General features: G+C 39.1%; 1 protein-coding gene across 1 annotated transcript in view; it reads left to right on the top strand.

Moving 5' to 3' along the window:
* The window catches only part of GPC6 (glypican 6), a 796,854-nt gene that overhangs the window by 233,038 nt on the left and 537,411 nt on the right, over positions 1-26,405 (top strand). Inside the window, exon 2 of the mRNA XM_076362195.1 lies at positions 10,220-10,378. Coding sequence (XP_076218310.1) covers positions 10,220-10,378 — 159 coding nt within the window. The remainder of the gene's footprint in view (positions 1-10,219; positions 10,379-26,405) is intronic.

The following is a 26,405-nucleotide window of genomic DNA, read 5'->3' as shown; positions in this document are numbered from 1 at the left end:
GCTGCATGGGGTTGTTGTGACCGAAGTGCAGGACCCGGCACTTGGCCTTGTTGAATCTCATACAATTGGCCTCGGCCCATCGATCCAGCCTGTCCAGATCCCTCTGTGGAGCCTTCCTACCCTCGAGCAGATCAACAATCCCGCCTGTCAGGATCTCTGAAAAAGGGCTAAGGAATGAGTTCAGGCACTGGACCCAAAATCGTTAGGTCCTATGCTGGCTCTTTTTTACTAGTTCAACTACTCTGCTCCCAGATTATTGCGTACAGGGGAATTTGCCCTAAGAAACATGGGTGCGAGCTCCTCTGACCATACGGATCAATTACTGGCCCCTTTTTGTCTAGGGGTATGGCTATAGGCTTTGCATGCATGGGGAAGGGTACAGAAACCTGACAACTTGACCTGAACCAGAAGGTGAGAGGATTTCTATCTCCTATAATATAAAACATGGAAACCTCAAAGGTTTTCAAAACTGGCAAGCTCTGAGAAAGCCTTGGGACGGTAACAGGAAAGAAATCACATAGTCCAGACTCAGGAAGCTTTCAAGACTTCCCACCTTCTGCTGAAGAGCGACAGCACTGTTTTCTGAACCACTTTCAGTCCAAACACCTCCAGGCTTCTAGACACACACACCAGCTGCCTCCCTCTTTGGAGGGATGCCCATGAGTTCAGTTTGCCTCAAAGATGGGAGCACCTGAACGCCCCAGCCCAGGCTCTGAGACCTGACAGCTGGTTATTGAAACCAAGAATCTGATAGCAGCAATGAACAAAGGATTTCAAGAATGTCAGTCTGTATTGCTGAATCCTGATATTCCTAAGGAAATATCATTTATTGAAAATGTTTCAGAATTTCCTGCTTATTCATCAAAAGTTTGCCTATCTATGGTGTTAATAATAGAATGTCTAGTCTCATGCTATAGTTGACAATATCCAGAGAGAAGCTTTAGATTCATATTGATAGTCAGAAGCCTTGTAATTCAGGATATTTTTATTCATACTTTAATGCATGGGTTTTTTTCAGTTCAGTGAAGCTATTCTTGTCACGTAAGTGAATCAAAACAGTCTAAAAATAGTCAAAAAAAAGTCAATAGAAAAGATCTTGCACAACAGAACTCTCCATTGGCACAATCTCATTGGAAATCTGTACCGGTACTTCTTCCTCCTGTGTCAGCTGGTGTCATTGAAGGAGAGTGATTTCAGCAGTGTGAATTTTGGTAGGAGTGGGCAGAAAAAGGTCTGAGTTCCTAAACTGTGTAAGATTTACTGTAGGAAGTCACAGAACATTCTCTTGTGCACCTTTAGGAAAGAACTAAATGCTTATTTCTGTAGTTCTGAGGCCCTCTCACCTGAAGGAGATGCCACTGGCAATGAGCAACTTGCAGAAAAAAGGCACTCCCCTGCTATGGTGTCTTCTCCCATTTGGCCCACCAGGAGAAGCAGCTGGGGAAGTTTTTCCCCTAACCCCGGGAGTCAACTCTCTCCGAATCACTGCAGAATATGCACAACTGCAGATTATGTACAAGAGTACAAAACAATCATCTTCTGGTTACTGCACATTATAGATAACTAGGACTAATGAGCTATGAGGCTAAACAATAGTATGATTGCCATCAATGATAAGACCCGATAATTCTCTGGTGGCCGTGCAGTCATCAGTCATGTTGGGAATGGGCTGATCTTCCTTGTTGCTGGGTTGCCAATCTCCAGTTCAGCACTGTTTTTCCATGGGGTTTTATAGCTTCACATGTCAGAAGTTTTCGTCTTGAATCCTTTAACTCCCACAATCCTGTCAGTGGTTTTGCTCCCAGTACCTTGCTTGGCTTCAGCATGGACTTTCTCACACTGTAACAGCAATTGGATCTGTAAAACCGAGCCAAGGACACACAAACTTGGACCAAACTTGGCTCACAGACCGTGGAACTCCTGCACGGGGGTCACCGGACATTATTTTTTGCATGTTTTGGACTCTTTTGCATTGACTGATTTCTCTGTCCATTTTACCTAGGGCCATATTCTTAGCATGCTTCTCTGCGGGAAAAAAGGGAAGGGTTTTTTCTCCCCTGTAAAGTCAAAGACACACAAACTTGGAGAAAGTGCTTTGCTTTTTGCCTTACGACTTGTGTCACAGTAAGGTTAATACTTAGGAGCTGATGGGGGCAGTTTGTTCTTTACAGTGGTTGGTTCCAAACAGAAATGAAAGGACGGGTGCCAGAGTTTCTGGCCCTGAAATTTCATGGGTAGATCTTGCGCCAGTATGATAACAGGACTCTGAAGTCTTTATAAATTGTAGCCTCCCTTTTTGTACCCTTTTATCCTTAAGCGACTAGGAAAGAGATTAGGCTGAAGAGTATCTCAGTAAAGAGCTTATGGCAGAAGCACCAAAATCTTACTACTTATGTACCCATTACAGCCTCTGACTTAAGACCAACACGACCTATATCATGGTTGTCTTTGTGAACTGTTTCTATGCCTGGCATTGCAGGAAAGCAGGTCATTATCAATCAGAAGGCGGGAAGGTAGATTCATCTGTTTAATGGTAGCATGAAAAGGTTTCCTTGGACTGACCGAAGCCATATGAATAAGAGAAGAGCACTGTGATTAAGGACTTTTAAACAGTTGTTGCTAAGTTCAGTGTTTTAGAAACATGGATTTTATATATGACAATACACTGATCAGCAAGGGATCTGCATGGCTTTAAAGTATACTTGACAGTGCAATCAAATGGCATGACTGTAGCTCATGCAGCTTTAACTTTCGCTGCATGGATATTAGTAATGGTGTAACTATCTTAAGGACTTGTTTTGGCAGTACAGCATACCCAGTTAGCCTCAGGTAACTAACTCCACACTGTCCTACTGTGATTGTATTTCTGTAGGTACATGAACTAAGTGGTATAAATCTGTCTCTGATATATCATGTGCTGCAATCACACCTTTGGATTTCAGTTTTATGTGACGAATGTTGATTAAAATCTTTATAAATGCATGAATGTGTACAATCTCATCCTGTTATCTTAATAATAAAATCGTTCTGAGAGCAGCTGAAATACAAAACCTGCTTGCACTGTGTTTTATGGTCATGGTAAAGCGATGTGCTGCTTGTGTTCTACTTCTCACTATAATGCTATATAAGACATTTCTGCTAGTATAGTAGGGGACATAATAAACATCAAAAATCAGTTGAGGGGGGAGGGGAAGTTGGCTGCCATTCCCAGGTGGAAACATGCTTTGAAATCAGAAAATTGCAGCCACGTAGCCAGGGAGATGATGAAACTATACAGTGCTGAATCACAGCCTTACCATTTGCTTTCCACAAGGCACTGAGCACAACGCCAGTAATACACAACCCGAGAGGTAACTAAAGATTCTTCTCACAAACTGTGCTATCAAAAACCAATTGTCTGACTGTGTATGCTTGGAAAATAAAATGAACCTGAGTGTTGGAGTAGTGGTACTGCTTCTAGTAGTTTAGTTAGGAAGACTCTAGGGACTTCAGCTCTTTCTTTAGCATCTGTACAGTCCTAGTCTGAACAGGTTTGCCTTTGCCTCCGCTTCTGTAACTTATTACTGAGGGCTTCCCAAGGACAACAGGGTCAGGGCTTCTTGTAAATGAATGTTCCCTGTGGGACCCGTAATGAAGAGACTGCTAACTAATTATCAGTCTCTTTGGAAGGCGTTCATTTTTTAATTGACCTCAGAGCACTCAAGGAACAAAAGGAATCTGAGCAAAGATGATTTGGGTCCAAGGCAAACAAATGAGTCATTTTCTTTCGTGGGGTAGTTGCACGGGTTTATTGGAGTCCACTGGACATACAAGTTTTTCAAGTTCAATATTCCGTTGATTAAAATTAGGAGAGTTGTGTCTGACGACATGACCTGTATGTTACAGACAGCTTTCCCTCCCTTCCTTCAGCTGTCATTTTCTGTGCAAATATTGCTCCCGTCATCACTTGTCAGGCCAATATTACAGTGGAATTAATTTAAAACATAATCTGTTTCCTTTTAGTTTGAGTAGGAAAGTTCAATTCTGCGACTTGAATGTCAGGTACAATTTTACAGAGGCTGCTTGCAGGGCTGTTATACCCCACAGAGAAGATAATTACAAAGTCAGAAGGAGCCTTAGGACTTTTTGGTTAGGGAACAGGTTTTGTCCAACAAAATGATATTTTAATTTTCACTATTTGAATATTGGCTGAAATGATGAAACTCATGCTTCTAATTTAGTTTTAACTGCTAAATAAGTTGGATGCAGAAAACATGATACTGCTGTTTATTTGTTTTTTTTTTTTTTTTAAGTTAAAGATGATTGTGACTCAAATTCTTCCACAGCACTGTTTTCTCTTTGCATATATGAGTGACAGAAGGGTATAAGTGTATTGGAGAATAGTTTTCTAAAATAGAAAATTAATAATGTGATCATGAAGAGTTCTTCCATGCTCCTGATTTCACCAGTAGAGCACTTAAATTGAAAACATCAAAAAGCAGGTGTTCAGAAACATCATCACCAATGCAGAAAAAAATCCAAATCTCAAAATGGTGGGCAAGGGTTAAAGATGAATGAGGTTTTTGTTTTACCTCTATTAATCATATTTTTAAAATAATTTAAAATAATATTTAAAAATAATTTTTAAAAATACAGAAAATGAGGTGGAAAATGTTAATTTAGAAACAAAACTCCAGCTGTTCCAGTCCTTTATAATTCTGAGATGTAGGAAGCTCTGTAGTGCCTAATCGCAGAACCGTAGAACAGCCCAGGTTGGAAGGGACCCCGACAGATCATCTGGTCCAAGGCATTGTAGGAAAGGGAGCCTAGGTGGGATTAACTAGCACCCTGTCCAATCACATCTTGAAAACCTCCAGCAATGGGGACTCCACCACATCCCTGGGGAGGTTGTTCCAGTGATTGACTGTTCTCACTGTAAAAAATTTCTTTCTTATGTCAAGATGAAACCTCTCCCAGTGCAAGTTCTACCTGTTGCCCCTTGTCTTCTCCATGTGGCTCCTTGTGAGGAGAGAGCCTCTATCCTCTTTGTAGTTGCCCTTTAAGTACTGGAACACTGTGATGAGGTCTCCCCTGAGCCTTCTCTTCTCCATGGAGAAAAGACCTGACTCCTTCAGTCTTTCCTCACAGGGCAGATTCTCCAATCCTTTGATCATCTTCATGGCCCTCCTTTGGACCCTCTCTGGTCTGTCCGCATCTTCCTTGAATTGTGGGGGCCAGAATGGGACACAGGTCTCCAGGTGCAGCCTGACAAGCACTGAGTAAAGTAGCATGATCATGTCTCTATCTCTGCTAGTAATGCCCCTGTGGATGCAGCCCAGTATCTGATTTGCCTTTGCTGCTGCCGCGGTGCACTGCTGACTTCATGTTCAGCTTGTTGTCCACCAGGAGCCCAGGTCCTTTTCAGCAAAGCTGCTCCCCAGCCGTGCAGATCCTAGCCTGTACTGGGCTTTTTGCTTATTCCGTCCTAGGTGCAGGACTTTGCACTTGTCTTTGTTAAACTTCATACTGTTAATAAATTACACTGGCTTCTCCACAAATGACTGAGTATGAGCAGGCCTGAAGCAGGTATTTCTAATTTTAAAGAACATGGTTAATGACAAAGCCCAATCACATTAGTCTGATCTGCAGGATGAAGGATGCAGAGCTATCTTCTCTTCCTTTAGGCTCTGTTGATGCATACAGGGTGACCAAGTTTGAAAGCACACCTTGAATTTACCGCTTTTATTTATTATCATTTATTCATTGCTGGATTTATGAAACAGCGCGGTGACTATATGTTTCTATTCTCACCAGTCATACAATTAGTCCTACCATTCTGCCAACAGAACAATATCAGGTTTTTTAATTTATGATTAGGATAGAAACTATAAAATACTGACTGCCTCAGAAAGAATTGTTTCTGAAATTGTTAAACTTGCAACATGACCCATAAAAAATTCTGGCTGATGTAAAATATTTTATGTGATCATGCTTCCAGTTCTAATAATGTAACCAATGCTTGCATCAGGTGTTCAGGAAATTTGGCAGTGAAATTGTTAAGGGTAATGTTATATTCCATAGGGTTTACAGCTCCTTCAGATTGTATCTTCTGCAAGTAGTTACCGCTCAAATCAGTTCTGGCATTTTGATACAGAGTAGAAGCACTTATTCAGCTTGAAAGTTGTAAGTTGCAATTTTTCTAAAGACTCTTGTGAGGTTTGTAGTATGTTATGGGGACACCCAACTGCAATATATCTGAATATAAAACAAGTGCTTTATAAATTGTTTTATCACACTTCAAAGCAACATGCTAGCAGGATTGCCAAATTCAGCTGCAAAACTTGCCAATTTGGATCATGTGAAGGCAGGTGTGAGATTACAGCTGTAATAAAACCGAAATTGAATACTGGTAGCTGAATTTGTAGTAGGCAATTGATTTGATTTATATAACATAAGCCACATGAGGAGAGATATGTAGGTCAGCATCTTCAGCTGGAAGCAGTGGTTAGAAGAGTTGTGGTAGGTCGCTGGGAACTGCTGAGTTAATACTTGTTTAGTCTGGCAAAATGCTGGTGCAGCGTAACTACATTCTGTCAAACTTGTCTGGGGAGACACCATTTGCAACAAGGAAAAACTAGTCAGTTATATCCAATGCCACTTGTGCCATAAAAATCTGTGCTAAAATTAGCATAAGAATGTAGACTACATGGAGTTTCCCAGGGCAAGAATTGGTACATTAGTTGTGAGCACATTTTCAGCCTGCAAAATACTTAAGGTGTGCAAATACACAAATCAGTGATTAAACTCCTTTTAGAGTAATAGAACAGTATATTACAAAATGCAAATGGAACATGATCCTGTTCAGGGAAATAGAGGAAGCACAATCAAATAGAGCCTGCAGAGTTATTTCCAGTCCAAGCCGTCTGTTGTATCACAGATTTGCACACAGAAAAGAAAAAAAAATCCAAAATAAAGCACACACCCCTTAATTAAAAAAAGAAATAGTGTCCGCTTTTTTTGTCCAAGGAGTGAACTAATGACCTGGCGATTCTAACATGAGTTGGAGGTTTAATAAGAACAAACACAAAATGGTAATTGCTGCTTTTAAAAAGGAAATTAAGATTAAGCATACAGAAGTGACCGCTTGTCAGAGAGTTTCCATTCGCCATTCCCAGGAAAGGGCCCAAGTTTTTGTCCAAGTTTTTGTCCAAGTTGTGAGCCTTTGGAGGGTGCAGCCAGTCATGGTCGGTACAAACATGCTAGGGCTCATGAGCTACAATTTCCAAAGACTTCATCTTTGCAAAGTATACTTGAACGTCTTAGGCCTACAAACACTCCATTGGCACAGAGCAATAGAAAATGCTTTTGCTTTATCTATAATCTGACCTGAACCTCCAGTGCAGGAAACAGCAGCAGGAAAAAAATCTTGAACCAGAATATGAAGAGTAGCGCAATATTTACATTATTATTTCTTTCTACCAAAATGCAGGGAGTATATGACAGTGGAGGAGAGAAGAACTAGAAATGTTGTTTTAAAAAAGCTGATGATAGTTTAGCAAAGTTTTTGTGATGAAGGCGGGTGGTTAGTATAGATGATTTAGGAAGATACATCGTCAGGAGAGGAAAGCAATGATGTGGTCTAGAAGTTGTGAGCATGAGTTTCATATTTCAGCAGTCAAGAGCCTCATGAATCAATGAAGATATAGTAAATTAAAAAGAAGAAACTTAATGAAAATATATGTCTAAGAAATAAGTGCAGTAGGAATCTGAATGAGTTTGTAGCAGCCAAGGTGGGAAGTCATTTTTGTAGTAAAGAGAAAGTAAGACTGTAAATAAGTAAGCGTGAGAAAAATGAATATTGCTACAAAAATGACTGCTAGACTGAGTTCAATATGCTTTAATTTGTCATAATACTCAGCATAACATAATGTCTTAAAAATCTAGACCCATGGCTGTTACTCAGGAAGCGCAGTGCCTTGATGATTAGCATTAGTTCAGCTGATAGTCTGGCAATTCTGAAAAACAAACAGAGCCAGACAGAAGAGAAAAAAAACTTGAACAGAGGAAATAAGACTGAATTTTATAAAAATTTTTTACTGCAACAGCACTGGAGGACATTATCATTACAGAAAGCATAAACTACCACTGTGGCTGGCACTAGGATAGTAGGTCTACCCAGTGCTTTCCAATGAGCAAAAACCCCTGGGTTTATCAAGGAAGGGGGTTTACAGACGTTATGGATAGGGTATATTTTTTTATTTAATTAAGCACACAGGACTGCTTCTAATGACACAATATTTCAGCTTTCCTTGTCTTTCTGACATCTAATAAAAACTCAGAACATTACTGTTACTAAAATAATTCTTACTGTGATTATGGTACCTCCGCAGTCACATGTTACTGTTGAATAGTTTCAGTTTAATGTGACAGTGATGTAGAGGGTAAGGCAACCATTATTTTGCCACTGTCATTTATGTTTGACAGCAGCTGGCTCACCAGTCCCTCTATGTGTTGTTTATGGCTTAGATGCGTGATTTTGAGAATGGAGAGGAATTAATTTATTGTGTTGGGTGTAGTAGACATGGAAAATAATCCTTACAATATTTTGGTGGTCATGGGATATCTCTTTTTCCAGGTTTATACAATGTTTTATAGCATGGTGCTTTTGGACATGACTGGGACTTGTAAGTAGTACTGCTGAACAGCAACTGATAATAATTAAATGATCCTTTCTGAAGATGTGTATCTGTGAGCTTTTAAAAAGTCTTGAGCCTGCAGAAAGAAATCTCATGTCATTATAGTTCATATATTATGAACTCTTGCAGGAAAAACAAATTAAGACTGGCGTGATGGGTCAGGGTTGAGGAATGGCTAAATTTCAAATTAAAAGTCTTCATTCAAAAACTGAAACAAAAACTGGAATAAGGTGAGGGCAAACTCAAGACTTTGCATGTGCAAACTCAACACTCTGCATGTGCAAACCTCTTTTTGATGCTGTTTTCAAAATGATGCAGCAGCTAAATGTATTATACTCCTGGGAAGCATAAACCTTAGGGCCTGATTCTTCTCACTACATAATAAGAATGGTGAAAAGTAGCCTTAAAGTAGGTATAAACTACATTTAAATCTTCTTTATGGCTCAGCAGTGGTAGAAAGGAGCCTCAATATAAATGAGAATCAGGTCCACAGTATTTATTTAACCCTTGGGCTTTTTATATCATTTTATTTGCACCTTTAAGAGATTTGCAGAGGGATTTTTAATCAGGATTCGGTGTACAGAAAGCTAAATATTTTCATTGCCTTACAAGTAACTTTAATCATAGAGGCAGATCATTCTTTTTATTTCTCGAGGGAATGATAGAATTTCCTGCCTTTGTGCAAACTGAGCTAAATGTTTCTGACACCCATAGTACAGTGTCAATTGGAAATTCACATCTCATGTAATAACAGACCATTTTAATTTCATGAGCTAAAGAATTGGTTTCCACTTGCAAATTGTACCAAAGAAAGCAATATTGTCAGAAGAACTGGCACAGTGCTTCAAGAGATAAATCTATTGAATTAAATAAGAGGCTTTCATTACCTTTTACATTGCATTTCCGTATAACATAAGCATTAATTAAACTCTTCATTGCTTTCTCCTACTCAGCAGAGCACTTGCTCGGTCTGACAAGAAATGCTGCCCAAGAAAACATGTGGCACCCAAATACAGTCATTAAAATACAGTTACTCAAGCGGAAGGGAAGGAAGTGTAGAAGGGGAGAATGTTTCGGTGCATTTGGGCAAGTGGGACCTAGCTACGGAAATACATAATTTCTGTTTTTCAGGTTTTGACAGCAAGACAGCTCCGATGGCTTGTAACAGGTCATCTCACTAGGTATTTCTCCAGGCATTCTGAATACAAACAGAAAGCAAGCAAATGTCTTTGCATTTTTAAGTATATGTCTGTTTATGAGGAAGGCTTCTTCAGCATGAGGAATCACTTTTGGCATGAGACAATTCTACCTTTTGAAGTATCAAAACAACTCTGCAAAGTGTGTCTCCCCTCCTGTGTGAGGAATGCCCAACTATGGCAAAGTTGTTGACACAGATTCAAAGTGTTCCCATCAAGTAGTCAAGCCTTAAAGAGCTCTTTGGGTAGCCCACCTTCCTTAACTGAAGAGACATCATGTATATTTGGTTCTGACACATTTCTATCTGTATTCAAATATTTCTAATTCCTTTTTTCTTGTGATTCCAGGGGAACATTTGAGAATCTGCCCTCAGGAATATACATGTTGCACCTCAGAAATGGAGGACAAGTTAAGCCAACAGAGCAAACTGGAGTTTGAAAACTTGGTGGAGGAGACAAGTCACTTTGTACGCACCACTTTTGTATCCCGGCACAAGAAGTTTGACGGTAGGCTGGATATAATTTACTTATTTTCAAGGTTATGGGATTTAAAAGTCAGTTATCCATAATAAATTCCAATGTTCTTTTCTTTACAATGAGATATCACATTTGCAGTTGTCAGTTTGGCTAAGATAGGGGTTAACTTACAGCTGGTATGCTTATCAGCCTTGTGAGTATTGCCTTTAATTACAATGACATCAAGAATCGGACTGTTAAGTGCCTGCAGGCTTGGCTAATGTTGAAAAAAGAGATTAGATATGCATACAGAGGTTTATAATTTTTGTCTCCTAGTTTCAAATGCAAAATTTAGGTTTGCAATTATGTTCACTGTTGCAAGATGAACTGTGGATCTCCCGTGATTTTTGTTATTGCAAAGCAGCTTTTTTATAGTCTGCCTCGTTGTAGCCTTAAGGCTATAGTTTTTTCCTGCGTGATTTTCTTGTGATGTACAGAGTCTCTTAGAGGGCTTCTGGCTTCCAAACACTAAGGACTCAGTTGCATTTGAGAGGGATTGTCATGCAAACCACTTAAGCAGTATTGAACACATCTTTTATACCTAGAAAGAATTGACAAGGACAGTTTGGGGTTTTTATTTGTTTCTGATCAGTACTCCAATCTCAGGTCCTCAGCCTATGTAAGATCTTTATAAGATCAAGGGTTCAGTGTCACAATTTGCTAATGCTTGTCTTTCATAATGAACATTAAGCAGTTTTTACGGTTGTGTCCGTATTTACAAGTCGCACTGTATTGAGCTTTTCTTACAAACTGCAGATTAGCAAAAAGGAAAAGAGCTTCAGAATATTTAGTCATGGCTTTATCTAAATATGAAATCAGTATTTGTGTTGAAAGTGTCCCCCTGAGTATTTCTGCATATGTGTAAGTTGGAAAGGGTCTGGCACTAAGAGGTGTAAATCGGCATTGCAAGGAGGATTGCAGAGCTGCATCTTTGCACGTAGGTAGAAAGCCTGCAAACAGGTGCAGTAAAGCTGGCTAACCCCAGGTAACGGGCCATATGCACACATGTAGGAGAATGGTGGAAAGGTTATCCCTGAAGTTGGAAGATTTACTCCGAAAATCTGAGGTCGCATTCAGAAAAAAGTGAAGATGTCTCTAACTCCTTAGCGTAATTCTCTATCATTCTCTTTATCCAATTAAAGATTTTTTTTTCTAATATTGATTCTCTCAATATGACACAGAAGGGAAGATGAATTATAAAAGGAGGGAATGGGAAATGTGTACTATGAGGATGAGCTGGAGACAAGTCCCCAGCAGCAGATCAGATGCTAATATAATTTAGAAAGTGTCCTTAGTCCTTGGAAAGACTGCAGTGTGGACGACTGTGCAGCACTCTGCATTATGATTGTTTCCCTTTTTAATGTGAAGTTGGAACTCTTTATGTAGTGGATTTTCAAAATTTTACTTGGCTTTGAAGGACCTAAAAAAAAATCCAGAAGATGTGTGCAGTACTACAAGATGAGTATGCAAGCAGAACAGACATTTCAAACCATCTATGGCACGTACAGGGCTTTTCTCTTTTTCTAGAAGGAAACCAAGATGATCACTGGTGTTCAGGGAGCACTGCGGTTTACTGAAAACGCTGGGCTTGTTGACCACAGAGCTCAGACAGAACCTTACTAAGTCTTTGGCAACTTGAGGCCTTTTTGTATTGCAAGGAACTTAAGCACATTATGGCTTTTTCAGTAACCTGAAATTCTGTATCTTAATACTGACGGTAAGGAATATAGCTGAAGGTTACTGACCTGTTGTAAATACTGCATTCTGGGATTCTTATGGATCTGCTCCACAGGAAGTTGGATTAAAAGACCAAGTGGTTTCATCTGGTTTATCATTGATGTTTTAAAGGGAATTTGCAATGTGAAGTCTTATCAAAGAGCAATTGAACTTTGTGTAAACATTCTGTATTTTAATGCTATTCTAAAACTATTCAAAAGTTGTTCACTTACATGGAAAAACTGCTTAGTCTTTCTAGAAGGGCAAATACATTAATGGCAAAAATATATTCACCTAATAGGCTGTCTTTCAGTTGTTGCAGTTTAAAATAGGATGTTGCTTTTCAGTGCAAAGCAAATATTGGATTGTTAGATAACGTCAATGTTTTAACTCTTCAAGAATCATCCTTTTTTTGTTTTAATTTGGTACTTTGATCACACAAGGGAATTCTGATAAATGATTCTGCCATTTGATGCTAGTACACCACAAATAACAAAACAAATACAGCCAGTTGTGATGATTTTATGGAAGTTGTGCACAGGACTGGGGTTTATCAAGAGCAGCATATCTAAGCAATAACAGAATATATGAACATTTAAGTAATGTTGAGATAGTATATTAGCATTGCTCCCGTGAGGAGTTAATTTAAACTAGTGTTGCTGCCATCCATCCTCTTTGCTCATGCAGACGTTTAGATCATTTTGCAAACTCTTAAAAGGGACATGGAAGGTCTTGTAGATTTTTGCATTTTTTTTTTTCTTCTGTACCAGGCATGTCTTAGGGTAATGCTAATCTTTGCAACGTAAGACTTTCTAGGGTATGTGAACTCTTTGTTGAATTATGATCTGACCTTCATATGCCTTGCCTTTCTTATCTTATTTGCTTTCTGTCCCACATCCATACACTTAAGCATAGATGGAATGATTTTCTGATTCCCATTTTGAGAGGTAATTTGAGGTCTGTTTTCCTTTTCAGGATTTTGCCCCAGATTCCTATTCATGATCTAACCTACAAGGAAACTCAATCTGCTGTAACTTAAACATTGTCTCTTTAGCCTCTGGTCAGACACACATTCTTACACAGAATCACAGAATCAGAGCATGGCTGAGATGTGAAGGCATCTCTGGAGATGGCCTAGTTAACCCCCAATGCTCAAAGCTGGGTCAGCTCCCGCAGGTCACCCAAGACCATGTGCAGCCGGGTTTTGAATATCTCCATGGATGGAGACTCCACAGCCTCTTTGGGCAACTTGTGCCAGTGTTTGACCATCCTCACAGTAAAAAAGTGTTTTCTTGTGTTTAGATGGAATTTTCTATTTTTTAATTTGTGCCCATTGCTTCTTGTCCTGTCACTGGGCTCTGTTGTGAAGAGCCTGGCTCCGTCTTCTTTAGTTCCCCCTCCAGACATTTATACACATTGATGAGATCCCCCTGAGCCTTCTCTTCTCCAGGCTGAACAGTCCCAGCTTTCTCAGGCTCTGCTCGTATGAGAGATGGTCCACTCCCGTCATCATCTTACTGCCCTTTGCTGGACTTGCACCGGTATGTCCATATCTCTCTTGTACTGGGGAGCCCAGACCTGGACCCGGCACTCCAAATGTGGCCTTAACAGTGCTGAGCTGAGTGGAAGGTTCACCTTCCTCAACCTGCTGGCAATGTTCCTACATCATTTCTGTGTCAGTTTTATATTTCATTTTAACTGAAGTGCAGTACTTTCCAAATCTACAAGAACTAATTTCTGTAAAAACTGTAAGCAGAAGAAGCTAAATATAAAATTCTTAGCAGAGAACTTTAGAAACTATTAAGTGTTTTCGAACCAGCTATGATCAGAAGAAATTATGTCTTTCTTTTACTGGCCATCAGTTCTTGCATCCTAAAGCCCTGTACAATCTTACTCAATTGTTATTCATTTGTCCTCCACATTTCTAAGGGGCTGTCACTGTGTTGGGACTTTTAACTGCTCCATTCTTCTAGATTCATTTTTTCCTAAGTGGTTTTTTCCTCGTAGTATGTGAGGTTTGAAGATGTCTCAGAGCCAAAGGTCTGACAATAGTATTTTTCATTTGGTTTCCATATTGTAGACAATTGGTGTGAATTAGCATGAGTCACTACACAACGTAATACCAGCTGCCAATTATTTCTTGGCTGAGCCTTATGTTCAGATGTTTACATCTGTGTTGCCCACATCTGTATATTTGCCCTTGCATTGCCATACTGGATGGTCATTTCAAAAAAATCATTATCTGCAGTTTCACTAATGGGTGCACGAGTATCCAGGGAATCTTCTCCTGAGAATCTTGCCTAAGAAAGAAAGCCTCAAAATGAGAAAAATTCCTTTGAAACAGTAGGTGCTCAATGTTCCTAGCAAAGAATGCAATATCTGTTTCAGCAATGGGACTCACAAACCCTTCCAAAAACTAAGAAAAGGAACAAAACCCCCTTCCAGCAGACAGGAAACACACAGGAAGTGAAGAGTTCCAGCAGATACGGAGTGTTTTTTTTCCTCAAGGCTTTGGGTAGGACTAATCCAAATAAGCAGACATGTAATGATCAGCTATTTCTTGTTCCTAGCAATAGACAAGCAATTGTGCTCCAATTCTTGGACGCCCACTGCATACCTCAAAGAAGCTTAACATATATTATGCTCCCAGTGTAGCTGTAGTAGTATCATCTTATTATCACCGATTCCCTTGCATAGTGGCATTGCTGAGCAGCTGTTTCACAGACAAGCCAATTTCTTTTAAGTATTGCTCCATCAGCAGCTGAAACCAGCCCTACCGGAAGGTTTTGTCATGAATGTTAATGAGGAGACAAGTAGCTGTTCAGTGACACTTTCTCACTAATCCTTTGAATAACTATAGGAAAATCATAGCAAATATTTTAATTTAAGCTAAATAGATCTGAACCTGATAAAAGAGACACTGTGTCCTCATTCTCATTAAAAAAAATACAGTAGTAGTCTTGGTAACGGTGTTAAAAATGAAAGAATGTCTAAGGATAGCTATCATGAACTTGAATGGATATGGATAGCCTTCAGCAGAATGTGTGAGGCATGATGCCATTTAAGGAAAATAACCTGAATAGCATAAGAACCAATCTGTAGCTGCATTGATCTGTCTTACAGGGTCATCATTCCTCATGCTCCTTTTTTTTTTACAATCTAGGAGAACAGTGATATATACCCATTAGTGCTGCTTATATTTCTTACATTTCATTATCAGCAGTAGCCGTGTAAATTACAGGGCAGGAAAGAAAGTTTCAAAGATAATCCTCCAAAACAATACCTGCAAGAATAGCTAGCATCCCAGAAACCCTGTATTCCCTTTTCTTTTCTTGCACAATTTATGAAAGAACTTGGGGAAAAATAGTGTTTATGAATCTTTCCTTGATATTAGAGCTGACAAAAACGTGTTTTGCGAAGCTGCTTTCCAACAAAGTAAGAACTCTTCAATGAGATGAAGTTTTGTAGCCAGGTATAACTATCTCATTAAACTTGGCAAAAAAAGCTTGGAAAGTCAAATAAGGGAGATGCTGGACGTCAGAATACACGGAGGTTCAGTTGTGTGGCCAATGCAAGTCTTCTGCCCTCTGCTCCTCCTTCCTCCCACCCTTGCTGCCCAGCCTGCCAGCCCAGCTTGAGCCCCAGCTCGTGCCTGGAGCCGCACTGAGCTCCGTGGACTTCTGCAGAGGAGGGGGAGTGCGACAGCACAGGAGCCCGCTTGCACACTGGTGCTGTCGTGGTCAGCGGGTGAAGGATGGACTTTCAGCAGGATATTTTTTTCGTGCTTTGCTTACTTTGAATGTGAAAGGGCGTGGTTTTCACAGGAAGATTTTTGCTTTGTTTCTTTGTTTTTTGGAAGCGGGGAATCGGAAAGGTCTGCCTTTTCCACAGACCTGTTTAGGAGGCAGGAGGCTTCCAAGGAGTGTGGGAAAGTCAAATAGATACAGCATAATCTGTGTACTTCATGCAACTACTCATATTATTCTAGTGCTGCCATGTCTGCGACAGAACATAGGCTCCACCATACGAAAGCTGGGATACCAGATACTTTGGGTTTTAGTTCTGGGCAAGGTGGTGGTGTTTTGTTTTGTTTTCTTCATTTGTGTTGCAAGATTTCAGTGTCACTTTGCAATGTGTTTCCCATCAAGTGCAAAATCCATTGCAGGACAGGTGGATTTTTAAAACTCTACAACTATTCGGCTGTAACAGTGCTAGCAGGGCCACAGTTTCCGCATAATTCATCTACTGTTTTAACACACTACCTAACTTGGGCACTTGCCAAAATACAGGCCTTAGAGCAGTTAGAACCTTAAAAAAAGGTAACATCTGCTGGCTTGTAATATGTAACTGTTTGCAAGCCTTCGTCAGACATCTGGCGCAAGTTTCTAAACTTTACAGAGTTCTTGATAAAAGATCCCTTAGCTTGTATTTGACAGGAAACTCTAATTTGAAAATAAAATATTCTACACCTGATCCAAATCCTATCAGAGTTGATAATAGCCTAAGAAGAATTTCTATTGCCTACAAATGATTTTAGGGTCTAATCCTGTAAGATTTGTGCTGAGATGACTGTTTATCAGTTTCACATATTATGTCAAAATTTGTGAATTAGATCAAAATAAATTATTTTTTAAAAATTAACCAAAAGAGGAGAGGTGGCAAGCCTACAAAACTTGGAAAGGAAGCATTGGCCCAGTAGCAAGAACGGTTTCCAGCCAGGGGTGCAAATTCCTGTAACCTGGTCAAGTCCCGTACTGAAAGTCAGCGCTGTGGGAACCGGTGTCTTCTGCACGCTCCCTGCAGCTGGAAATGCGCTTCGTGCATTTGGATGGCTTGTTCTCTCTGCTCTTCCGCAGCTTCATTTGCTAAGTGCAGCTGGTCAGTGGAGCATGTAATCTTCTAACCAGCTGCATCAGGTTTATGAAGCTGCAAAGCAAAGGACAAGCTGCTACCCTGTGCTGGAACAGGTGGACATGACCCACTCTCAAATGAATCTCGTTAGAAAGCATGTTGTCCAAGTATAGCCAAATTGAAACAGGCTTTGAGAGGGCAGGGATCCAGTGCTTTTCCTGTTAAACAGAAAGCAGAATTTGCCTTGCTGAATATTAGATGTCCGCAGTGTAGGGTACTCCTGTAGGTGCCCTCGGTAGTCGATAGGGAATGATAGGTGCAAGTCATGCTGGTCTAAAGTCAGGAAAAATCTCTCCCTGAAGTGCTTATTTCTCTATATTGATTAGAGAGGGCATTTAGTTCAGACATAGATGCCTGTACTGTGGACTTACTTACACATTTGTGCAGATAAATTCCACCCCAAGGAACAGAATAAAGGAGTGAAACATCTAAAACACTTTTGAGGCTCTCTTTGTGCTTTATTTGCCTCTTTTACAAAAGTCATCCTCTGTTTTTTCTGTATATTTTGTGGGGAAAAAGACATTAAAAATATTGAGGCAAGTAAGCACTATGGCGGTCAGTTATTATCTTATGCTGGTTGAAAAAAACGCTGTCCTGTTGAATTCAAATGACATTTAATCTTCGCTGAAGCTCTGAATAGTGTATGTTTTTAATATTTTATGGTGGAAATTGTTTTCTGAACTTAGTGTCCAAGCCTGAAAAATACTAAACCGTAAGTAAAATTACTGATTTGCAAGTACGAAAAATCCTGTGATTAAAGATGCTTCATATGCCTATGGACAAGAATAGGATTAATAAAGGACTCAGCCTCAAGTCCGTAAGACTGATGAAGGACGTCAGTCTCCTGACAATCAGCCATCAGAGGCTCTGTACCCATACCTGGTTCTTACTCTGATGGTAGGTGCTCACCTGACACACAGCAAGGACACAACCATGCTGTAAGAATCAAAAATAGGGACTGTATATAAAAACCAAGCTACAAAACAAGGGTATTTGTATATAGTGTCAGCACCCTGGATAATAGGAACTGTAGCCTTATCATTTCTCATTTGTTGTCCTCAACCCTCATTAAATGCAGAAATACTATTTTTTAGATTAATCTCTTGACTGTAATACACAGGCATTGTTGTCTTTTTGCTGCCCTTCTTAATTCTTTTGCCTGTGTGTCCAAACAACTGGAAAATTAAAAGCAAACTTAAAATAGTATGTCATGAAAAGGATCCTGGAATATTTGAAAAATGATTTAGTGAATCTCTGTCCCTGTATCTCTGCTTATCTAAAAGACTTTTTGGAGTTTATTTTAAATTAAAGTTTCCTTTTTTCTTTTTACTTCTGCTCTGTGGTTTACCAGAAAAATATGGAAATGGCTCTTTTTCTGGGAGGAGTGTCATAGGAATGTCACTTGTAGCAGTAAGATAGATCCTTTAGGGAAAGAAGCGAACTATATGCCTATGTGCCATAAGAGTACTTTTAGAGATAGTGTAAAAACAGGCATATTAAGGTCCACTCATGCTATACTTCGTGGTAACTATGAAAATTGCATATATAAATCAGAGCTACCAGATCTTCAGGAAGAAGATAGGAAAGATGTGGCACCAGGGGTATTGCTTCTGAAGTCTTCCCCGCTTGCTATACATTAGCTCTCATTCTATACCGGTAGCTGAAAGGTAAAAATAAACATATGCTGCCTACAGAGCAATCTAGCTGCTTGTCTGTGTAGGTGGTGGTAGAGAGGAGTAGCAGTCGGTCTCTGTGTGGGCAGCCCCACTCGGTGCTGGTGAGGGCTGACAAACGCTGTGCGGGCAAGCTGGTTAGCGTAACACCATGCTTGCAGTGCAACGGTTGTTCGATGTGACACCGCCGTAACAAGAGCAGTTGCCGCTGCAGACTGCTACAGACAAAATAAAAGCAGATCACCCAGATATAAACTCTGCTAGGTTATCCGTACTGCTGTATTTCTTGCTTGTTGGTACTGCGCACGAACGTTCAGGTATCGTTTCTGAAATCTTGGGACTTAAAAAAATGCATGGCTCGATAGATAGAGGCACCTAAGTAACATTATTGAAATGTTCCAATTTTCCTAAATATATTGGAACACTAAATTTCACTGATTCTCCATAAATTTTTTTATGGATTCTTTTTCTGAATATTACCGATACAGTTCCCACTCTTTCACTTCTGGGGATATTTACATAAATTGGGATCTTTATTTTCAACTTTCCCATCTTTTCCAAGTTACACTGAAATGGTTTTGCTTAACGTCTTTATTGTATATGCATCACATGCTGACTTTACTCTGCGGTATGTATAGATTCATTTACAAGCTTTATCAGAAATAAACTCCTTCATTTTCTTCTAGTTGTAACCTGTGTGCTTTATGCATTCAGAGTGATACTATCACTGAAACGTCAGCTGAATGTTTCAGCGACGTGCGGGTCAGTTACCTATCATTAACAGCAGTGATACTGTAAAGGCAATGCATAGAGCAGGATATTAGCTGGGGAAGGGGGGAGAAAGAGAGGCAGGACCAAAAATACTGTGACATGAGCTATCTATTAATCATGTATAATCATATATAAAATAATCATATTAATCATATCTATTAATCATATATATAATCATATATAATCATGACTATAATCATGTAAAGGACAGTATATATCTTACAGCAGCCATCTTAGATGGGTAACCTGATGCAGCTTTTGTGGAAGATAGTCTTCATATTAGCGGAGAGACAGATGGTGGACACCCTTGCTACTTGAACTGTGCTTTGAAGCTATACCAAGAATTTTAATAAAATGAACAACAAACCTTAAGGCCTGAAATATATCTTCTTTAATATATGGCAGGTTATTAATTTAACATTCTTAGGTGAAATTATTTACTGTGAATTGATACTTTTTTGTGGTATCATGGGAGCATCTAGAAGCCATTTGCTGTTTCTGAATTAGAAGATTCATCAACACACAGCTAAAAGGCTGTCCTTGCTCTTGAAGAGCTGCACTCGTAGTGAAAACATTAAACATATGTGAAGCAGGAAGGAGGTGAAAACAGCTCATTTCAGTAATGTAGGACATTTTCAGTCAATGAAATCTCAGCAAGATTATGGCCAAAAAAAGGCAACAGGAGGTAGTTGTTGAGTACTAACTTCAGTGAGTGGGTACAACGTATGTGATTTAATTTTTACTCCAATAAGAGCAACTTGACTATGCAGGTACTAAAACTGCGCTGAAGAAATAAATTCTGTTGTTATCTGCCTTTTCCTTCTTCTCACATTGAAGCATTTTCATAGGGGTGTGCAGCTTAAGGAAGACATCAATTTATACATACTTGTATAAAAGTTGAATCAAAGTTTGGTAGCACCATGGAGTAACTGCTGGAAGACGAGGTGATCTCTGCTTGATGTGAACTAGTTTTTGGAGCATGTAAAATCTCTAGAGGGGAAAAATGCAACAAGCTTGCATGTGAAGGAATACAGACTAGGAAATTTACTATTTTCTTAGAGCAATTAACTATTAAGACTAAGCAAATAACGACTGTTTGGGTAGTTTAATTTTCAAAAGCTGGAAGCAATTTCTTGAAGAAAACACTTTGTTTCAATTACCACACAAAACAAGAAGCAAGATTTGAAGTTGAAATATGTATTTCATGTCAACAAAATGCTATACAGATTTAGTTTTGAATTTCAGTAAATTCAAGTATCTTGAAGGATTTCAAATAGAATCATAGAATCATAGAATAGTTTGTGTTGGAAGGGACCTTTAAAGGTCATCTAGTCCAACCCCCCCGCCATGGGCAGGGACATCTTCAAGTTATTTGCAACTGCATTTAAAAATGAGGAAATGAATTATTATAAACTTTTTTGCAATAGCATATTTTATGACACAGTGAAATTCTATGAATTTGTGAAAAGCATCAGCACTGCATTTTTAATTTTTACAAGTTTCTGTTGTTAACGCTTTGATCAGCTTTACAAGCAAATCTCAAACACTCCCAGGAAAGTAGTGGTTTTTCAGTGTCTGCTGTTGTATATATCTCCATAACTTTCCTTGCACTCCTACAAGTAAATAACATACTAATTTAAGCTCTCATTAAATAACTTGCAGGGGGAACCTGTCTCACCTTCTCTGGTGCCTAAGTTTCAGTACTGGCCATGAGCTGAAGATGCTTCTAGGCTATGAGGAGTGGATCCCAGAGTCTCAGACACCTCAGGATCATTTTGGGGCTCTACCCAAACCCAGCTGGCTGGGATCTGCTGCCTAGTGACGAGAGCTACAGCTAGTGGAGAGCTACAGCTGTGAAATTGGTCTTGGTTTTAGTGTGATGCCCAGAAGCCATCTTTTTTATGGCTTTTATCTTTTTTTATCTTTGAGATTCAGCTTCCTATTTTGATACAATAACATACATGATCTGGTATTTTAAAAGACCACTGTGCACTTCTAAGCATGTTGGTATGCAGCTCCTAAAAGTTATGATTTATTTATTCACACGTTGGCTTTTAAGTCTAAATAAAGGTATACAGGCTTGATCAGTCTCATCTAATTGTGCATCAGTAGGAGAGAGATTCTTTTTGTTTGTTTCTATTAGCTGGAAACTTGAACCAGTGAAAATTCCATGTTTAGTGAGGTTCATTACATTACCACATCCTACTTGGTCCAGTTTTGCCACATTAACCCAGAATCCAATCATTCCTGGAGTTTACTTTTTAGACGACTCTTCTAGCAACACAATCAATGGGAATGGCGACATTTCAGACAGACGCAAGATGCTGCTAAATCAAACAACCTTCTTAACTACTCCCCAGTTGTATAGTGCACCTTATACCACACATGGCATTTTTCTGTGCCAACGTGGAGCTTGAAGTGCCATGTCTGAAAAATCACAGTGGCATGAGAACATTTTGGAGATAGGGGAGAAGAAATGGAGAGCTGAGTGATGCTAGTAACAGTTTTCCAAATAGGCTATTGAGGTATACCCAATATCACACATGCCTGTCTCTAGGATGCTTCCTGGGATTTGTTCTCGAAATGTCATTAATAAACAGAGTCCTCCAACACATTCCTCATTAACCACTCTTCTAATGTTTTGGCATAGCCATCATTTTATCAATACCAATTATTAAGACATCGTAAAGATTCAATTTCATTCTGTTCACTCTATGGACTTAAAAATATTATTTAGCAGATACACATTTGTACTATTTAAATATCAATCAATCCATGTCTATGTCACACTCTTTACACTGGGCATAGATATATCTCCAAATGCCAATAAGTGGACTGAAACAAATAAATTAGTATTCTGTGGAAGCTTGTGTCCAAGCTGAAGTTATTTTAGTGTGTTACATTTTTTCAGCAGTCCACTGCCAGAGACTAGCTTCTCAAGCAAGTTGTATGGTGACGTAAGGGATAAAGATAGGGATAAAATAAAATGCCTTGCAGGGTAGGGATCCCTATGTGACAACTTCTCTGTTAAATAAAAATGAGATGTTAAATATCAAGTGATCATTAAGGAAATTTAAGTTAAGAATTTAGACAGCTCTTATACTGGAAATTACCCTACAACAGACTTTTCTTCCCCTCACATTTTATAGTCACGGTATCGCACTCCTTGAATAACTATGGGCATATCTTTAGTATTTTTAGCAGTTTCAGTGTCATGCAATCTCTGTATAGATGCGATCATTGGATCAGGACCTGCCTTATTAAATCTGCATACCCTTGTATAGGTACTTCTTTTTATGCCAACACAAAATATCATGAAAATAGGAGAGGCTTTGGAAAGTGAAAGAGAAACAGGAAAAAGTTTTCAAGTGGCCCTTTAATAATGCTCCTTGTGGAAGGAAGGTACTACTGGTCTGAGGAGTCTGAGTGTACCTGAATTCTATTTTTCTCTGATTTTTACATAGATCTTGAAAAGGAAAAAAATACTAGTGTTACTTCAAAGTAATAATTGACCAGTTCTAACAACAGAGCCAGAGAGACAATACTATTCTTGCCAGGATAATATCATGCTTAACTGTTCACAGGGAAGCCTAAAAGCATAGGGATTTATTTGGATTTTCTGGCATCTTATATTCCTACATTCTCTTCCTTAATGTGACTTTTTTTGAACTGCTTTCTTTCATATGCACTGAAATCCATGACAGTACATAAAACTAGAAAAATCCCTGTTCAGTTCTTAGCCCAAGGATAAGTCTGTGCTGGACCTAAATATACGCAGGCTTAATGCCAGGCCTTTGCATGGGGATCAATTGCATTTTCAGCTAATGCATAAAATAAAATGCAGCAAGCCAAAGCAATGTTGTGGCCACCATTTTTGAAAAAGCACTTTGAAATAAAACTCCTTATCCTCACCTTCACCTGGGCTATGGTCGTGATTTATGTAGTTACATTGCTGAGAGATGTGTTTCTCTAGCGTGATCTGGTTTTCTACTTACGCATCAGTAGGTTGCCTGCTAAAACTTTATCACTGTTGTAGCGGTATGCCTAGGAGGAAATGGTTTTGTTCATCTGTTTCTGAAGAGGCGCATGGAAGAAGAGCGATGCAGAAGAGGAAGGGAAGATTAGAGGTGAGAGAAGGACAGATGAGAACTGACTATACTTTTATGGTGGCTTTAGTCCCGTGAAGGGATGGACAAGCGTTGAAACCTGGTGGCCCGAGGAAGGCCACCTCAGCAAAGGTCTCTCACTGGGCAATCCGCAGGGCTTTATTGCCATTGCAGTCAATGGATTTATTTGTCAAAGGTTGCAGGATCTGGTAAATCATCTAAAGGTATGAGCAGGAGAAGGCGGCTGTTACCTGAGGACTGTTTACCAGCAGGAAGTTTTTATTGTTGTTGAGTATTATGTAGTACGTAAATCTGCCCTCCTCCTGGCACCTGCTTTTCCTCTTCAACTCGAAAGAGACTTCAGAATGCAAGGAGTATCTGTAATTAGGCCTTCAAATGCACAGCTTGAAAGGAAACAATCTTAGCACAGCATAAAAACAATAGCAGTTTACTGGTTTGACTAAAATTTCTAAATGTCTTAATCTCTTTAATTTGCTTCTCTAATGCTGCTTTTTACAAATTCCCTAAACAGAAAACGTGTTACTATGCAGACTGGCAATGCCCTTATTGATAATCTGTATTGTATTACTTTATTTTTGCTACTTTAAGCATGCCCAGGAAAGCTATAATCCATATTTAAGTTAGGACTAGCAGTGATGTGAGGGGCTTTTTATGTAATCTCTGGAATAAAAACAAATGCAGCATTAGGGGGAAAAAGCACAGACCCAGTGACCATTTACGGGGATGATTTGTGCATCCCTAATGCAGTGCTATAGGTGTGCAAAAGAAGGTATCCCTGGACATTCTATTGGCAGGTCTCAAACTGAGACTCAGGTGATAATATTGCTTGTGAGTTTGTGCAGTGCATTCATGCCCATGTGCAATTAAAAAGTTAATACTGTGGCCATGTTTTATTTCTTGTTTGTTGCTTGCTCAGTATTTTTGCTTGTGGCTTACAGAAGAATTCTTCTTTTTTTTTTTTTTTTTAACATAAGGAGATGAATATTGATCTTGCATTCTAAGTGTTGAACCATTACTAGACATACTGGTAGCTAGACAATTTTCTGATGGCTAGAGGGGGCGCAGATAAAAGGGCAAAACAAGGCATCTTTGTAACAAGTACATTTTTAGATCAAAATATTAAAAATCATTTAAAAGAATAAATTGCCACTGAAAAAGGAAAAATTTAATTTACTTCTGCTTGCAAAGATTTAAAAGATACTGCCTAAAGTTACTCTTGTTTGAATGAGTGACCTTTATTTTTCTTGCATGCGACTCGTATACAGGACCTCAGTGTTCCTAGGTGTAGGTTCTTTCCTCCTGTCTTTTTTAAAATCTCCTTTTGCTACTCAGACCTTGCATATCCTTCTCACTTGAAATGTCCTTCATTAATATGCTGAACATGTTTAGGCTGGTTATAGTTAAACTCATATCGTTCAAGAATTTTAGATGTCGAAGTTTAGGATCAACCACAAGGTCACCTTACTGTGACGTTCATGCATACCATCAGCCAACTTTAAACCAACTAAACTGGTTTAGCTTGTTAAATCAGCAAAAATGTGCCGTGATTGCTTCAGATAAAAGAAAGGGGAGGACGGGATAGAAAGAGAGAGGTAGGTTAAAATTCAGTGGTCTGGCCATGTAGTATGGCAAGTAACTCTTGGGGATAAGAACAAAATACTGTCAAGAGACTAACAAAATTAGGAGGTGGAAATTTTGAGAAGGAGAAACTTGATAACTTAGTGCTTGGCTGTCTGCTTATGTTCAGCTGTGACATAAAAACATCAAAGTACCAATGCACATTTCAAACTCCTAGGAAAAGGCCAGACCCTGCTCCCACCAATGCCTTACCACTTAGTCTATTTAAAAGACTTTATTAGACTACCCAGCGAAACAGCACACTATCAAATTTGCTAATAGACCATCTACGAACAAGTGCAGCAAGTTCTGCAACAGCTAAAAGGTTTCTTCTCAGCTTCTGTTTGCAAAACATGTGTGAGTTAATGGAGTATCACATTTATATAGTGCTGGGGCATTGACTTGAAGTCTCTTCAGGAAATAGATCTAGGTTTTACCTAGATGTGCTGTGCTTTACAATGGAAACAGCCCACATTTTCTAATAAGACGATAGTGTTCATTAAATAATAAAGGTGGATGACAACCTTTCTATCCCTGAATCTTTACCATCTATACATTACTAGGCTGTTTCCTTCTTGGAGGGAAGTTGTCTTCCAAATAAGTCTCATTTCTCTGTGTTTGCCATCTTAATTATTGAGTAAACCAGGGCAGCTCAAAGTTTACAGCAATGATCCCAGTTTGTATGACTAGGGGAAAGAAAATAATCTGGTTTTGTTTTCAAAGAGTTCAGTGCCATTTGGGAAGGAATTTGGGGAATGACTTAGAAATGCCTAGAGAGTAGAGGACTTCTAAGGCCACATTCCTTGTGAATGCATGATTCTGAGATTAGTCGCACAGATAATTAATAAATACAACTTTTTCTGATGCTGGTGTAAATCTATCTGTCATATTTTAACTGTTGAACATAGAACATGCTTATGGATTGTCAGGCTTTCCTGTTAATGTTGACATCTCCTCTTAGGTAAGATATGAAGAAAGGCTGAAAACAGATTTAGCAATTAGAATTCAGTAGATAAATTAACATGGTCTGAAAAATACTATCCCCTACCCCATCCACTACCAAAAAAGACAATTATGAATTGCATATTCATTCTCTGAATGACAGGGCTTGTTTTCAAATCTGCATCTGCTTCAAACATTTCTGAAATTAGACTCACGACACTTTGCTGAAAAGAAAATTTGTATTCAGATTTTGCAGAGTTG

The sequence above is a fragment of the Aptenodytes patagonicus genome, chromosome 1 (genome assembly GCF_965638725.1).
Source record: "Aptenodytes patagonicus chromosome 1, bAptPat1.pri.cur, whole genome shotgun sequence".
Classification (NCBI taxonomy): Eukaryota; Metazoa; Chordata; class Aves; order Sphenisciformes; family Spheniscidae; genus Aptenodytes; species Aptenodytes patagonicus.
This window is presented reverse-complemented; position numbering and strand designations above follow the sequence as displayed.